The sequence below is a fragment of the Dipteris shenzhenensis genome, chromosome 18, assembly GCF_047967505.1.
Source record: "Dipteris shenzhenensis isolate YYH24624 ecotype China chromosome 18, Dip_SZ_1.0, whole genome shotgun sequence".
Lineage (NCBI taxonomy): Eukaryota > Viridiplantae > Streptophyta > Polypodiopsida > Gleicheniales > Dipteridaceae > Dipteris > Dipteris shenzhenensis.
This window is the reverse complement of record NC_141613.1, coordinates 4,028,252-4,046,089: the sequence shown is the minus strand read 5'-3', so window position 1 is coordinate 4,046,089 and position 17,838 is coordinate 4,028,252. Positions and strand designations below refer to the sequence as shown.

Sequence of the window (17,838 nt, the reverse complement as noted above, 5' to 3'; positions counted from 1 at the left end):
AACGCGGTCAGACTCTGAGGGATTGGCCAAGTTAGTATCGCAGCCACTGTCTTCAGATCCATTTCTACCCCCTGTGGAGTAATTATGAATCCTAAATACTCAAGAGCCTAACCATACACAGTATAGTTTTCTTTTTATTTACATAAAGACTGGCTTTCCTCAAAGTACTGAACACTACTCTTAAGTGTTCACGATGCTCGGTAATACTTTTACTAAATATCAGGATATCGTCAATAAAATGTACTACGAACTTTCCGATGTACGGACGTAGCAAATCGTTCATAAGCATGACGAATGTCGCTGGAGCATTGGTAAGTCTGAAGAATCATAATGACCAAACCTGCTTCTGAAAGCGGTTTTATGCACATCCTCGGCTCTAATCCGGATTTGATGGTAGCCGCACTTAAGATCTATCTTACTGAAAATCACGGCTCCATGTAATGCATCTAGCAAATCATCAATCCGAGCCATCGGATACCTGTGCTTAACAGTGATATTATTCAATGCTCTGTAATCTATACAGAGGCGAAACGTATCATCCTTTTTCTTCTTTAATATCACTGGCGAAGCAAAAGGTGAGAAACTTGGTTGAATCTGCCCCAACTTGAGGAATTCTTCCAGTTGTCTATGCACCTCCGCCTCTTCAGTAAAACTCATTCTATAGGGAGGTCTATTTACAGGTTCTGCCCCCGGGATCAGTTCAATCTTATGTTGAACTTTCCGCTCTGGAGGTAACCCATAAGGTAGTTCATCCCTAAAACATTCAGAGAACTCCTCTGTTATAAGATTAGCCAACTTGACCATCTCACCACTTTGCGTAACATCAGTGCTAGCCGAAGAATCATCAACCGGCTCTACCGATGCTGTGCAAAGGAATAAAAACTCTACTTGAGCTTTTCGGATTTCCATCACGGAAACCAACAGTCCCTGAGGTGTATCTTTCTCACCTCGCAAGACATAAAGCACATCATTCATCTTGAATTGATATACGTGCTTTTTCCAATCAATGGCTGGATTCTTCCTAGAATGCCACGCCATACCCAGGGCTATATCTGCATGAGCAAGCTTGGTCAGTTCAAAATCAAGCTTCTCAGCATAGTCCTGAATCCGAAGCTCCAACTGGGTAACCCTTTGGTCCCATACTTCAGTTGAACTTCCATCTGCCATTCTGACTGTATACGCATAGTTAGATGGGTTTGTTTTTTATTTCAGCCTCTTCACGAGCTTGGAGTTAATCACAATGTGAGTTGACGCCGAGCCGGGGATTCACAGGGGGAAACTTATGATATCACGTGAGTGTACAATAGGGGGTTTTTTTGAAATGAGGCATAAGCTTATACATTAGGGGTGGGGCCCCTTTTTTTTTTCCCAATATTGAATTTAAGCTAGGGGGACCATGTCATATTTAAGAAGGGGGGACATAATATAGGTTACCTTGGGTAACTAGTCCAAACAAGTTTGATTTTGTGTATGGTTTTAAATAGTCTGATTTTCTCTATGGTTTTAAATAGTCATAGGGAAAGTAACCTAAATTTGCTTATTGTGTAATCTAAATGCTTGAGAGAGAATGTAGATTTAAGGAAAGGGGGGGACATAATGGAATTTTGGTGGTATCTTATAAGCTTAAATAGGGGTGTTTTATCATCCTACGTGGATCTTAAATAGGGGGTTTTCTTGAAGTTCATCCACGTAGGTGACGTCCCCCTTTAATGAAGAGTGAATCCCCCGGGACGCCGAGTCAAACAACACAATGACATCATGATTGGCCACTTGCCCTTTCATTTTGATTAACTCCGTATCATTAAAGGCCGTATACCCCGTTGCTGCGGGCTTAGATAGGATGTTATCAGGTACACTCGTCACTAACTTAGCAACAGACACACATAACAAACAAGGTACTAACCTCTGAGAAGATCCCGCTAGCTGAATCTGCATCTCTTCCGCTCTGGGACTTCCCTGCATCTCCACGTCGCACTCTGAGATCACCATCTCAGCCATCCGACGATCTTTGTTACGTGGACAATCTTTCCACTGGTGAGGTTGAAGGCAACCAAAGCATAAGCCTTCTCTCCTCGCTTTTTCCCTTTGTTCTGGGTTCAAGGGAGACTTAGACCAAGCCCGGGCTGCCATTGGGGTTACTTTCCTCTTCACTCCAATGGTGGTACTTGGTTTAGGAGTTTCAGCCGGTCTCGCCTGCTTGGCTTGACCACTCGGCTGCGAACCACTCCCTCTACTAGCCCACTTCTTCTTAAACCCAGATTTCTTCGGATACCCATACTGGGTTCCGACCTGTGCAAACCCACTTGGTTTGCTGCCCTTGGCATCCTCGTAGTTCAGGGCTATAGCTATTGCATCATCTAACGTGTTCGCGTACTTAGCCCGAACTTCCATTTTTATTCGATCATTCAATCCAAATATGAAATCTTTCACTTGGATTGATTGAGGCAAGGGTTTGTCAACCTTCATTACACTCTCGAAACTTATCAGTGTATTCTGCCATCGATAAATTTCTCTGATGAAGGTTCCTATATTGATCCCAAGCTCGGGATGCTTCGTCAGGAGGTAAGAAGTGTTTCCTGAACTCTCTTTTAAACCCCTCCCAGGTAGTGGATGCTATCCCATCTTTTTTGTTGTTTAATCCACCACCGATCCGCTGCCTCACTAAACATGTGGGTGGCCTCACGGATCTTCTTGATGTCATTTCTGATTTCACAAATGGCGAACGCCTCGTCCCATTTGTGTAACCAGGTCTCAATGACATCGGAGCTACGGTCGTTCATCCGACCAGAATACTTTTCCGGTCTGCAATTTGCAATATTTGGCACTTTAGCCTTCCTAGGCTCGACTGTATGAACGCCAGACTCCGGTTCCATTGGAGCCTTTCCCTTCTCCTCTCGATAAGGTCTGGCAGACATACTATGTATCGCTCTCCTAAGCTCAGACTGCCCTGCATTGGCCTGTAATTGCTGCGCTAACAACTGTTGCAAGGCATCCTCCAGCAATGCAATCCTGCCAGATAAAGTGTGAGCTACTGGGCGCGATCCCTGTTGGGTCGGCCGGACTCCTGATTCACCAGGGTCCCTCTTGGAAGCTCCTTCTTCTGCTTCCATTCCGTTCAATGGGTGTTTTGTTTTTTGTTTTTTTTTTTTAATAAATTATAAACACCACTGGAAAACTGTATTTACAAGTTGACACAGTTCAGTGTACTAACAGTCTGACACAATTCCCTATACTAGGGAATCCCTGCAATCCCACATTCACACCGATCAGGCATTTAACACAGGCATATATCTCAGATGGCGCTTTTCCCTATACTAGGGAATTTCCTGCAAACTGACTCTGATCGAAGCACACAGGCATATGCATATGCACATGCATAATCTGTCCCTGCTCCAACATTAACACCTCATGCAAGCTGATTACTCTTAAGATCCAGTCTATGAACGTAAAGCATCACCCCACTAAATCGAGGAGAAAAAAAAACAACACGAAAATAATGGAGGTCGAAGAGAGCTCCCTGGTCGTTAACGAACAGCCACACTCCCCTTTTGTTCCATGCAATTCCAGTCAACAACCTGTCGTACTCCTGCAATCAGTCTTCAGTTACAGTTGATGTACAGGTTGATGTACAGGCTGCGGGCCACCAGCCTGTTCTGCCACGCCGTTCGACCAATTTGTTCGTTGAATTAGTTGGACCAATTGGTCTCCCGCTCACAAACTGCTGCAATCCGTTCCACTCCTTCCCTTGGGCTTTCTATTGATCTACTCACCCACAAAATCCCGACGTCGAAAGACCATGGAGGAACCTTCCGCTCCAACAACAGCTTCAACGCCTGCGCATGTCACCGCTCCAACGTTCGACGACCCGTTTGCGTAGGCCACCGTTGAACGACTAGCGCACTTCTGTCTGATTTCGTTGTAGCTGCGGGAGCGCCACCAATCCTTCGTTTCCTAATTCGTGGACGTCGCCGATTACCAGCCGTTCCACCCAGGCTCCAGACCCGCTGTCCGCCACTAACTTACGGGACCCCCAAACTCCAGCCACAATTCAGAAGCCTCCGTCAGCAAGCCTCCGTTCGTCACGTTGCAGCATCACCCGGTCAGTCCGTCGATTGGCGCTCAGATCGTTCGACGATCCAGCTCTCTATCGTTCACGTGAAGGTCTTCTTATCCCATGAACACGACCCTTCTTCGTCACGTATCCCTTGATCTCTCCACAGGCTCTGATACCAATTGTCAAACACATTGATCTAGTTCTCTACTTCGTATCACGGGAGTAGCACCATGTATATCCTCCCAGCCATATCTCGCTGAAGCTAACAAGCAGACAGAGATCTTCATTCAAAATTTCACGTGAATAATTCCCTTCTCTTGCCTCACTGGCCTCAGCAAGCCCCAATTCCCTAGATAGATCTAGATGCCACATGTCATCCATATAGGGCCTTCCTAATGCAATATTTCACCCCTCTCTTGGGATGCATTAAATTCTTTGCCCCTAGGCACAATGTGTGCACTAGGCCCTTGGCCTTAGACCTACCTAGTCTGGTGCTATCATCCCTCACCTAGGACCTTGACATTAAATCCCTCCCGATCATTTACATGAAGCGCAAACACATATATTACAGAGATAGATCCTTTAAGTGAAATGTCGACTGATTCTTCCGAGGTCATGCTACCTCGGCTAGAGCGTAACAGGGAGGGAGCAGCGTGGAGCCAGGAGGAGCAGCAGCTTTTTCTTTTTTGTGTGAGATCGACTGTGGAGTAATCATTGCTGAAGCTCACAAAATAAAGATGCTTTCCAAGTGATGGTGTCCACATGGGACCACACACATCACTGTGAATGAGCTGTAATTTCTTCAGCTCTAGCTCATCCATCCTTAGGGAAAGCATTCCGATGCATTTTGCCCAAAATATATCTTTCACACAAATGTGTGGGAGGTGATTCTAGCAAAGGCATATTCAGTACCATCTTTTGTCAAGACATCTTCTTGCCAACCGGAGTAGGCTGCAAATCTGCAATAACTCCCTCTAAGAGGTAACGTGCTTGGATGCACCACGATCAATGTACCAGACAATAGCTGAAGTTTCAGCCACAATGAGTGATGCAACTTCTTGTCTAGCTTGTATGCATACAAGACAAGCCCATTCTTCAACCACAACGATGTTAAAGTTTGTGGCATCTCATAGTGAGAGAGGGACTCTTTGTGGGTGTGCCCGCCCAGATTGAGGAATAGGCACACATTCCACGTGGGAGCCTAGGGGGGGGTGCAATTACCAACATTTTGCCAGGGTAAAGGGCAGACTATAGACTAGTTGCTGGCCTGTTTTAGGCTCGCTGATGGAGGCCATTTTGATGCATGGTCAGGGATGAGTTGGGGCCCAGTTTGGGCTCCTGACCAGGTTGGGTCAGGCCAACCTGCTGGTCGGTCAATTGACCAGCCCCTTGCATGCAGACGAGGCTGGTTGGGGCCTATAAATCCCCCCCTTCCAGTCTCTTGAGGTGTCTCACACAGGGTCACCTGTCCATACCCATTGTTTCGGCACTTAGTGCACCAAACACCAATGCGAAGACTTGGAGTAGCAGCTATGCCATCTCAAGGAGGCAAGCCTTGGCTATGAGTCAGTAAACGATGATGTGTTGGTCTTTTTGCTCGCGTGCTGTCACTTTTGGCACTTTTTGGCCTCTTCGTTGAAGTTGTTGCCGTCTGACGCTGAAGAAGAAGATTCAACCTCAGAGCCTGTTCAGCTAGTGTGGGACTTGCTGTGCCAGCTGCTCTATGCCCGTAGTCAATGCAGAAGAGGACATATGCGCTAGTGATGGGCATCAGGCCACAGGTGTGCAGGACCAAGAGCCTCCCGTTGACAGAGAGGAGGGGTAGACAGAAGAGGGTACACCCACTGTCAGTGTAGATGAGGACATACTCGGTAGTGAAAGCCCCCAGGGTGAATCTGCACAATATAGCTCCGTGGAAGAGATAGCCGATGAGATCGCATCAGAAGAGAACCCAGAACATGCTGCTCATGCTGATGAGCTGGCTGTAGACGGAGACCAAGAGCCAGTAATTGAATCTCATGAATCCTTTGTCCAGCGGAGGAGAATAAACAAATGCTACTAACATCGCCGAGCCGGCTGTCCTTCATTCTCTAGCAAATGGGGCACCTCAAACAAACGGTTTGGAGCCTGGGCAAGATTTTAATCAAAAGAGCAAGAAAGCACAGGTGAACACACTAGGACCCAAACGCTGTCTATTCTGTCTGTAGGCTTCCTATATGTTTCTCTTATGCACTATGAATTTGTACGCCTAGATTTCTGTTGGCCAGCTACCAGTGAGCAGTTGTATTGGGTAAGTCCGCCAAGAAGAATCTCCTTTAACATGACTCCATAAGCTTTTGGCCATGAGCATGTTCTTGACCATAAAGCTCCACAAAGAATAGTTGGTACCAACCAACTTATCCTTCTGGCCAAAATCCCAAATGCATCCCTCTTTGTTGACCATTATCTTGCAAACAAAAGTTCCAAACTACTGCAATCTGCCCCAAACTTGACTCACATTGTTCCTAAAAATCTGTAAAAATTGCCCGGAGTGGAGACTAGACTCAAAAAGCTGCAACAGTAGCCCAGGCTTCAAATTGTTTTCAAAAGAGCTTGCAAAACTCTTAATATCTGCAATTTCTTGCAAAGTGCATACTTGTTTGTTTGCCAAAAGTACAGTTGAGGCAAAAGCCCCATACCTTTCTTGAACTTCCATCTATCTTCTTGATTGTATACTCATAGCTCTAGTTTTAAGATTTAGTCTTTTTACCAGCTTGGTCTCTTTCTATTCCTGAGGTGGAAGAGGGCGGGAGGAGTTGCATCACTACTATGAGAAGCCTTGTCTCTTGATGTTTGAAGTATGATTTTTGAGAATTTGCATGATTCAATTTCGCCTATGCAAGCTGGGTGAATAATAATTTAGTAAATCTTACCTCCATCGACCTTGAGAGGGCAGCTTTGTCCCGGAACCGCTTGTATGCATACTGTGCCGACTTGGCAAAGAATTCTTTCTCATCAGGCCTGCAATGAGTTTTACTGAATCATTAAACCAGAAGTTACAGAGAATAACAATTTTGCAAAAAATATGAACTACATCTTTTAGCTCTTAGTTAGGGAAAAAGTGACAGCATGTATGAACCAAAAACAGTAAGCTGTAAATAATGACGCAGCATTTATCAAAGCTTGACTTCCCATAAGCATCTCTACTATATTGTGCATGCTTTTTTTGGTTCACAATGCTTCCCACGTGACATGTTTTCATGCAAATGACCCATAGCTACTCTCATCATTTCAGCATAAGAGGCGCTTTCTTAGCCAAGTTTCACAGATTCATTTTGTTGATGTATAGAAGATGAGCTGCATGGTTAAGTTCCATTTCTATATTTGAAGATAGTATGTTACATTATATATCAAGAGAGGTGCTAACAAAGAAAAAGTTCTACATTGACATAGACTAAGTTATAATGGATGCTTGTACTCCCACCTCTGAGAGGGGGACAAGTAGTTGGGCTATCTGCTGGGGCCACCAGCCTTTGTGTCACGTGTACATGGCTTTGCAGTCCCCCCCTGCTCGGCGGTGACCATTCCTAGTTGGCACTTGCTAAATCAGTTGCTACACCAACAACAAGCTCTGACTGATCCCGCTCCCACCAAGCACGACCAGATACACCCAGGATGTTGCCTCTAGATCATTCCCGTGCACGACTCAATCCACTGCATGTCCCCTAGAAGACTCATGGTTTGATGCTGAGTGTCAAGAGATGAGATCCACCTCATATACAAGCCAGCGTTGGGGCATTCGATGATGTTCGAGGCACCATGGATATCATGTCGTCTTAAGTGTCATAAGGCAGGTTTTCCTCACACATAGTCTTCACGAGGTGATCCACCTTTTTCGGAGAAGGGGGATTTTATCAAAGGGGAAGCCACCCATCCCCATTACGAACCCGACACTGGCACACATGCTACATCACTCTATTATTATGATTGTTAGCATTTATTTTTATGATAGTTAGCTCCTATTTTATGATAGTTAGCATTATGCTTTACGATAACTGCCTGGGTACCTGTGAGCCAAGAAAGAGGCGGCACACGAGGCCAACCAATAGCTTATGCAAAGAAATTGCAGTAGCAAAATCACAACTCACCAAGCCCTGAAAACTCGAACCAAGTCCTCAATCGCCAAGAGGACATAGTAGCCAATGCCCAATTGCATTCTCAGCCAAAGAGGAGTGCAAAGGCATGAAGAAAGAGCATTTACAAGAGCCGACCGGCAAGAATTCCATTGAAAAATCTGAAAAGAAGCACTTCTGTCGCGAAGAAATGGGAGTTCTTGGGCTCAAAAGAAGCGTGCTTCAGAGAGGAATGCATTGAGAAGGTTTTGGAGAAGATTCATCGCCGGAAAGTCCTCCAAAACTGAGAAAAACCAGTCAACCAGCGCGTCGGACCACTCGAAATTCAATAGAAAGCTGTAGCTTTGCAAGAGGAGAGGCCCAGGAGGCGGTAGAAGAAAAAAAGGTCCAGAAAAAGCCACTTTTGCAAATTCGACCAACAAAAGAAGTGCTCAGCTCTGCCTGTTCTACCAAACGCACGGAGGGAAAAGCATATCACTGCGAAGGGGAGGCAGAGGGGAAGCCATCGGGCCAAACGGAAGTCGAGGAATCCAAACGGGTAGGAAGTTATGAAGAAAAACGGAATTCAGCTGAAGGAGGCTGAAAAACCAGTCCAAAATCTCAACAAAGGGAGAAGATGAGAGAGAAAACCACAGATGTGAAGTTTAGAAGACCCAGGAAGGTCCAGGAATGGCAAAGGAGCATGTAGAAGGCACTAGAGCCACCTGGAACTCTAGGGGGGCCACTGAAGGTACATGGCCCTCTAGGGGGCCCATTAAAAATGCCACATCATCATTTCCCAACAACCACTCTTTTAATTCCTTGGAATGCCTTTGGGCCTAGGGATTAATTACGCTTATGTGCTAGGCACCATGCCGTGTTTAATTACACATTATTAAGCCCACGCTTAGACTTTTAAAACCAAAGTTGTCACGGTCTTGTAGTACATTAAAGTACTTAGAATTTCACGCCCCCGTGACATACCCCTCTCTTGGAACAGCAAACCACAGTTTGCTGTCCCAAAACACAAGAGTAAGCATGAAATATAGCATAAAAGAGTATACAAGAAAGCCTCAGCTATAGTATACAGAGACAGTGAAAATATGGCTAGGAGAGGCATGCATCCATCCATATACACTGCTCAAAATCTATGTGATCCTCGGCGATCAATAGTCAAGATGCATCAATATCATGAAGTCTCACAGCAGAAATACTGTCAGCTCAGTATCTCGGATGAAACATACAGTGTCATCAAGCGACCTCATGAAATCACGGTGAGCCCGTATGTACTGAGGGAGTGGAGGTGCTACCCCCCTCTCGAACACCAGGTAATGCTCCAGACGCTCGCTCTGCTGAACTACCTATAGGAGCCCGGACCGCAGTCGGCTCTAATTGGAAAGCATCAAGGTAAAGCTGCAATATCCCAGGTAAATCTACCAGTTCACCTTCCTCCATCCATTTCGCATCAAGTGATGGGTAATTTTGAAATTTTACCAAGTAGCGACGGATAACTTTACCCTTGAGCTTTCTATCCCTGTGTGCCAGAATCTGCTCTGGGACCAGAAGTTCATCCTGTTCCTCCACTTCAGGCTGCACCTCATCAAGTAAATCCTCGGGAATATCTCCATGATATTGCTTTAATAAGCTCACATGAAAGGCATTATGTATCTTCCAATGCGGAGGCAACTTCAGCCTGTAAGCTACCTCGTTTATCTTTTCAGAAACCTGGAAAGGACCATAGTAACGCATGTTCAGCTTTGTGTACAACCTTTCCTTGCCTTTCTTATTTTTCAGCCTTGCCTTCTGAAAACGCAGCAAAACCCAATCACCTTCTGTGAATACCAATTCCCTGCGGTGCTTATCTGCTACTCTTTTCTGCTTGTCCTGACTTCTTTGCAAGGCATATTTGATCTTCTTGTAAGCCTCTTCAAGGCTTTCCACAAAACGATCAGCTTCAAAGATTTTCTCTTTTGTATGCCAAATGGGAGGTATCTTCCTGGCACCTTCCACTATTTCAAAAGATACTTTACCTGTGGATGTGTGTACCATATTATTGTAAGCATATTCCAGCAAAGGCAAATAATGCTCCCATTTGCTTTTGTGGTCTGAGACATAGCATTTAAACATATCCAAGATGGTAGAGTTTTCCTGCTCCGATTGTCCATCAGACTGAGGGTGAAAAGATGACGAAAAATTCAGCGTAGTGCCCATATTTTCAAACAGTCCTCTCCAAAAGAGGCTGGTCATCCTCGGATCTCTATCACATTATGGATTCAGGCATCCCATGATACTTGAAGACATGCTGCAAAAATAATTTGGCCATTTGATCTGCTGTAATTTTCTTTCTTACTGGCACAAAGTGGGCTTGTTTGCTAAACCTGCAAATTATTGTCCACAATCCATCATGTCCAGTAGGAGTACGTGGAAGATCAAACACAAAATCCATAGCTATGCTTTGCCATGGTCTATCCGGAATTGGCAAAGGGTGTAACAACCCAGGTGCCTTCTGCCTGTCAAACTTTACTTTCTGACAAACCATGCATGTTCTCACATATTCTTCCACATCTTTCCTCAAAGATGGCCAATAAAAGTATTGCTCCACTGCTGTAATTGTTGCTGTAATTCCCCTATGTCCTGCATATGGAGGAGCATGACTTTCCATTATGACTTTCTGTCGCATCTGATCAGTGACACAGAGTCGTCCATGCATCAAAATGAAACCCTCTTTCAACATATAGTGATCATGCCTTTGACCATCAGAAAGCTGATCATAAATAGTTGAAAAATCAGCATCATTAACATACTGATCTTTCATCACATCCAACACATTGTTGTAAGCAATGCTCACTGCTGAAACATTGGGTTTCTTGGAGACTGCTTCAGGTTGTGGTTTCCTGGAAAGTGCATCAGCCACGACATTTTTGTTACCCGGCACATGTACAATTTAAAAATGAAACATTGAGAGGAAGTTAGTCCATCTCATGTGCTTTTCAGATAATTTTCTCTGCGTGAGAAAATATCTAAGTGACTGATGATCTGTCTGCACATAAAAATCAGCTCCAAGAAGGTAATGTTTCCATGTGGTCAAAGCATGTATCACTGCTAACATTTCCTTCTCGTATGTCTGCAAGTACAATTCAGCATCTTTGAGAACTCTACTCTCATATGCAACCACTCTGCCATCCTGCATCAAAGTGTCTCCTATGCTGTTCCCACATGCATCACAAGTTACAGCAAAGGGTTTTGCAAGATCTGGCAAGATAATAACGGGTTCAGAACACAACTTTTGCTTCAGCTCTTCAAAAGCTGCATTTTCCTTTAGTCCCCACTGAAACGGTACAGCTTTCTTTTGTAAAGCATGCAAGGGAGAAGCAATTTCTGCAAAGTACTTTATAAACCTCCGATAGTATGAACACAACCCAAGAAAGCTTCTGACTTTATGCAGATTTTTCAAAATTGGCCAACTCCTTATGGCCTCAACTTTTGCAGGATCCATCTTGACTCCATCCTTTGACACTATATGACCGAGAAAATGAATCTCATGCATAAAGAACTCACTTTTCTTGGTGTTTATTAATAGCTTGTGTCTTTTCAACTCTTGAAACACAATGGTGAGGTGTTTCCTGTGCTCCTGCTCATTTCTAAAGAACACAATGATGTCATCGAAGAAAGTGCCCACAAACTGTCTGTGTGCTCTAAAAATTCTGTCCATCATTCTATTTAAAGTGGCAGGTGCATTAGTCAAACCAAAAGGCATCACAAGGAACTCATATAAGCCAAATGAAGTGCGGAAGGCAGTCTTGTAGACATCTTTAGGCCGTATCCTTATCTGATGGTATCCACTTTTAAGGTCAATACGACTGAACATTGAGGAACCTTCCAACCGATCCGATATATCATCAATGCGTGGAATTGGAAAACGGTTCTTAATTGTGACTTTATTCAAAGCCCTATAATCAATACACATTCTCCAACTGCCATCCTTCTTTTGCACAAGCAACACAGGGGAACAGTAAGGAGAATTACTTGGCTGTATTAATTTCTTTTCCAAGAGTTCCTTCACTTGTGACATTATCTCTTCCTGTTGTGCCTTACTGACACGATAGGGAGGTATATTAGGCGGTGAGCTTCCTAGAATTATATCAATTTGATGATCCTCGGGCCTCTTGGGAGGTAATTCTTGAGGAAGTGCATCTAAGAAACAATCCTGAAAATCTGAAAAAAAACCAGCCCTTTCTCTATCTAAAGCAGAAAGAGTAGGGCCTTTCTAAACTGGTTGGCTGTCCTCTTTGACAAAAATCAAGTACGCTGAAATATGACGCTTTATTACATTGGAAATACAAGAAGCTGAAACTACAGGGATGGACTCCCCTTTCAACTTTACATCAAGTACATGATTTTTGCCTCTATGAGTTAAAGAAATCTTCTTGTTTCTCATCTGCACATCAGCCCCCACCCTGTACATCCAAGGCATCCCAAGCAAAGCATCACACTCTAGCAAAGGCATAATGTAGAAGTCCTCTGCATCCTGATATCCCTGGATATGCATCCTCAACTTGCCAATGATAAGAGTGACAGGTGTGTTGAGTTCAGGGTTGTTGGCCATATCACACATGCCGGATGGCCCCATTTCCTCAGGCTTGATGTCAAGCCTTCCTGCCATATCAGGAGTTATGAAATTTGCCTTTGCCCCAGAATCAAAGAAAAACAAACAATTCTGATTTCTGATTTTTCCCCATGCTCTGCACATCTCTGTCTTTTTCATTTCCTCTTTATCATGTGCATGTGGCAAACTCCCAATCACATCTGGAAGAAGTCCTGCGGAAGGTTTAGGCTTTTTGCCCTTCCGATCAGCTTGTTTATCACCATTCTTATCATCATCTGACCTGTCTCTTTTCTTGAATGGGCAATCATAAGAGCGGTGTCCCTCTCCTTTGCATCTAAAACATTTGTTTTGCTCCATGAGTGACTTTTTATCTTCATCAGATAACTTGGTACGAGAAGGTTTATTAGGCTGTCCACGCCTTTGACCAGCTTTGAATTGGGCTTTTCCTCCCTTTTGAAACGGTCGTTTGCCATAATTTTTATTTTCAGATTTGATGTCCTTATCCTGGTGTTTGGCAGCCCGTTTGTTGTCTTCTTTCTTGCTGTCCATAAAGCCCAAATTCTTCTCCTGCATCCATGCATATGCTGTCCTTGCATTCTCAATTAATTGAGTCATAGAACCCACCTTGGTTTTGATGCAATAATCACGTAGCTCACTAGGCAATCCACAACAATACCTCTCTATTTGCTCTTTCAAAGAAACATGCCTGTAAGAGCTCAATGGCAGCAAAACATCCCAAAACCTCTGGGTGTAATCATCAAGATTCTTGCAAAGTTTGTATGACAAGTCATGCCAGTGTGAAAGTACTTCAACTTCAAAAGTTGGAGTAAGCCAAGTATAAGAGAACACTTGCTTAAATTCCAGCCAAGTAGCAGGTGCCTCTCCATGAATCATAAGGTTGGTGTACCACTTAAGTGCATTGCCTTTCAAAAATGTGGCAACCTTCCTCATCTTGGATGCTTCTGTAAACAAAACCCCAAGAAATGCAGCATCAAACTGTTGAAGGAATGTGAGGGCTTTGTACCTGTCCTGTACTCCATTATATGTATCAAACTTGACATGAGAACCACCATCCTTCAATTCTTTATATACATTTGATATTGGCTGTCCCAAAGATGGCTGTATATTTGCAGCATTCCCTTCACTAGGGAGAGCCATGCTTGGCTGAACATTAGGCATGGGAGCATATGATGTGACTTGCATGCCTGGCTGCATTCCCACATTGTCATACATGGCTTGCTTTCTATGCCCAATTGGCGGTGAAATCAACATAGCATCAAAGATAGAATCTGTACCAAAATATTCAGGTTGCTACCTCAAATATGGCTGAGGTGGTTGAGCCACATTTATGGACTGCACATTATTATTTTGAGGAGTAGAAGTACCCAAACCAAGGCCTTGTGCTGGCTGCTCATACTGTTGCACTGGCTGTACTTTTTGTACCTCTTTTTCAAGTGCTCTTTTGGGCGATTCCTCTCTCTTGGAAGTCACTTTCTGAGTCATTTTTGATGGCTGTCCCTCATGGGAAACTGATGCATGAGTGTGCGGTCCACCATGAGAAGCTGATGCATGTGTGTACTCACTCTTTCCGTGCTTGTGCTTTCTCGATTTCTTCTTCTTCTTGGCATTTGTTTGCACAATCTGAGCCAAATTTTGAGCCAGCTGAATCAAAGCAGTCACTGCACTTGCAAGCTGTGCATTCAACATAGTAGCATCATCTGACTCACTGCTAGAACTAGTATCACCAGTGAGCTCAGTTGTAGCTTCATGTGTGGCCTGCTCAAAAGGCATTTGTTGTGCTCCCTGCAGCTGTACACTAGCTGGATCATTAAGTCTTTCCTGCGTTCTCCTTTGAGTAGTTGTGGAGCTCTCTTGCTCATGGGTACTCACCATGTTTATGGTTGTAATATTCAGCTGTCAAAAAGCGCAGCAAAGATATCCTTCCACCAAACTACCGAGGCCCACCTCTTGAGAAAGAGTGTGTGGTATCTCGGCAATGGAACCAATGAAACCGGCCTCTAATCACTCATAGGGCAGTGGAACTAAACCTTTAATCACTTCAGCACTTATTTACAGCTCACAAAGCATATATCACAACCATTAACCATTGCATGATCACCATTTGGCATTTACCCATTTGTTCACAAACAAAACCACTGAAAAAGGAATGGAGGCTAGAATGCCCCTGCTTAACAGACATAAACAAGTGCACCCGATTGGCCCCAAACACCGTGGTGCCCCTTTCGGTATTTCTTTATATTTCACAGTGAAATGATTACAAGTTGCATCTGGGAGACCTTCCCTGCAACTGAGCACGCAGCCCCAATTCACTAAGCCTTTGCAAGGCTTTCAAGCATAGAACATTGGGTACCTGTGAGCCAAGAAAGAGACGGCACACGAGGCCAACCAATAGCTTATGGCAAAAAGAAATTGCAGTAGCAAAATCACAACTCACCAAGCCTTGAAAACTCGAACCAAGTCCTCAATCGCCAAGAGGACATAGTAGCCAATGCCCAATTGCATTCTCAGCCAAAGAGGAGTGCAAAGGCATGAAGAAAGAGCATTTACAAGAGCCGACCAGCAAGAATTCCACTGAAAAATGCGAAAAGAAGCACTTCTGTCGCGAAGAAATGGGAGTTCTTGGGCTCAAAAGAAGCGTGCTTCAGAGAGGAATGCATTGAGAAGGTTTTGGAGAAGTTTCATCCCCGGAAAGTCCTCCAAAACTGAGAAAAACCAGTCAACCAGCACGTCGGACTACTCGAAATTCAACAGAAAGCTGTAGCTTTGCAAGAGGAGAGGCCCAGGAGGCGGTAGAAGAAAAAAGGTCCAGAAAAAGCCACTTTTGCAAATTCGACCAGCAAAAGAAGTGCTCAGCTCTACCCGTTCTACCAAACGCACGGAGGGAAAAGCATATCACTACGAAGGGGAGGCAGAGGGAAAGCCATCGGGCCAAACGGAAGTCGAGGAATCTAAACGGGTGGGAAGTTATGAAGAAAAACGGAATTCAGCTGAAGGAGGCTGAAAAACCAGTCCAAAATCTCAACAAAGGGAGAAGATGAGAGAGAAAACCACACATGTGAAGTTTAGAAGGCCCAGGAAGGTCCACGAATGGCAAAGGAGCATGTAGAAGGCACTAGAGCCACCTGGAACTCTAGGGGGGCCACTGAAGGTACATGGCCCTCTAGGGGGCCCATTAAAAATGCCACATCATCATTTCCCAACAACCACTCTTTTAATTCCTTGGAATGCCTTTGGGCCTAGGGATTAATTACGCTTATGTGCTAGGCACCATGCCGCGTTTAATTACACATTATTAAGCCCACGCTTGGACTTTTAAAACCAAAGTTGTCACGGTCTTGCAGTACATTAAAGTACTTAGAATTTCACGCCCCCGTGACAATGACCGAGTCTACAGCCTCTATTTGATGGAGATGCGGCGACACACAGAGACGTTACTGCAACAGATCAAATAACAGGAGGTGACAGTACCACAAGAGAGACCGAGCACGACGACACGTCACCAACTTCTATGCCTTCGAGTCAGCCCCAAAACATAGTGGGGTAGACGAGGAGGAGATAGCCGATATGAGAGCAGCATGGATCATCATCATTGTTTTACTTGGAGGAGATTGTCTGAGCCAAGGCGTCACTCTTGATATGGCACACCGGTTACATAGATCATGGAGACCAAACCCCCCGCAACAGCGAGAGAAGGCTCAACAGATGCAGGTGCGAAACATTTTTGTGTCCCATCGGAGGGCCACCATGGCGCCCAGATATGTATTTGGAGCATTAGCTTTGCATAGCTGAGTTTTGACTTTTGAGATTTTTAGCACTCAGCAAGGGCCTTAGCGAGCCCTTTGCTTCATCCCACAGTGGCTTGTATGAGTTACTTTCTTGATTGTACATTGTCTCATAGGCCCACGAGGCCTTCCGAAGATGTTAATACAACTCTCTCTCTCTCTCTCTCTCTCTCTCTCTCTCTCTCTCTCTCATACGACACACGAGACATTGAGGGGACACACAGATCACTCTGGGGGACCTCCCGTCATTGTTTAGACCCGGGATACATCCCACGGGAGTCACGGTGGCTCTGGTCTAGCGTCGAGCCTCGTCCAAGAGACCGCGACGCACAGCACCCCTTGACGGGCGCCAACGTCCCATCACCGGCTATGCACTGGCCAAGGCGACATGACATACAAAGGATTCTGCTCCGCTCCAGTCCTTTTCTTTTCATTGTTACATCCAGATGTATTTGATTATGTATGATCAGACTTAGGATTCAGCATGGGTGATGATGCTCGTTTCAGTAGCTCCACCCTTACTGTGATTTGTATCAGGTTTTCTTTCAGTCTCATAGACCCATCGGTCTTCTGAAGACTCTAATAAAATTTCTTTCTTTCTTTCTTTTCTTTCTTTCTTTCTCTCTCTCTCTCTCTCTCTCTCTCTCTTTCATATCTATAAACCTAGTTTTGCAAGCCATGTTTTCATTGTTATTGGTGCAACATCACACAAAGTATGTATTGGGTCTTCTGAAGACTCTAATAAAATTTCTTTCTTTCTTTCTTTTCTTTCTCTCTCTCTCTCTCTCTCTCTCTCTCTCTCTCTCTCTCTCATATTTATAAACCTAGTTTTGCAAGCCATGTTTTCATTGTTATTGGTGCAGCATCACACAAAGTATGTATTTGGAGGGTATAAGTTCGTAAAAACATTAATGTGCCATGCCTACATTGATTGCATATGGAGGAGATATGTAGCAAAAAGGGTCAGTTGAAAGAACCTTAAAGGACGCTGTTCTGCATCAAGTTCTGCAAATTTTCCTCTTGATATAATCTCCTTTGTGTACCCTATTCTTTCATAGAGATCTTTTAAAATGAATTTTCCTGCCATCAAAGATATGTTGTGAATCATAGTTGATGCTAATTTGACATGCATCAGCTTAAAGAACAAAGAAAACGTCTGCAGAAGCTCACAATCGACTTCAGCTCTACATGGAGGAACTTGCAAGTTCCCAAGACTTTCAAGTTAAAAAATTCTACGATGCATTTTGATACACTCATTGATTTGTATTTGCCTTAAACCCCAGG

At 44.3% G+C, this 17,838-nt stretch overlaps 1 protein-coding gene across 1 annotated transcript in view; it reads right to left on the bottom strand.

Annotated features, from left to right (window-relative positions):
* Nucleotides 1–17,838, bottom strand: part of SPPA (signal peptide peptidase) — a 126,202-nt gene that overhangs the window by 13,579 nt on the left and 94,785 nt on the right. The window contains exons 11-12 of the mRNA XM_087389331.1: nt 17,532–17,634; nt 6,967–7,054 (exon numbers count right to left, since the gene is read on the bottom strand). Coding sequence (XP_087245457.1) covers nt 6,967–7,054; nt 17,532–17,634 — 191 coding nt within the window. The remainder of the gene's footprint in view (nt 1–6,966; nt 7,055–17,531; nt 17,635–17,838) is intronic.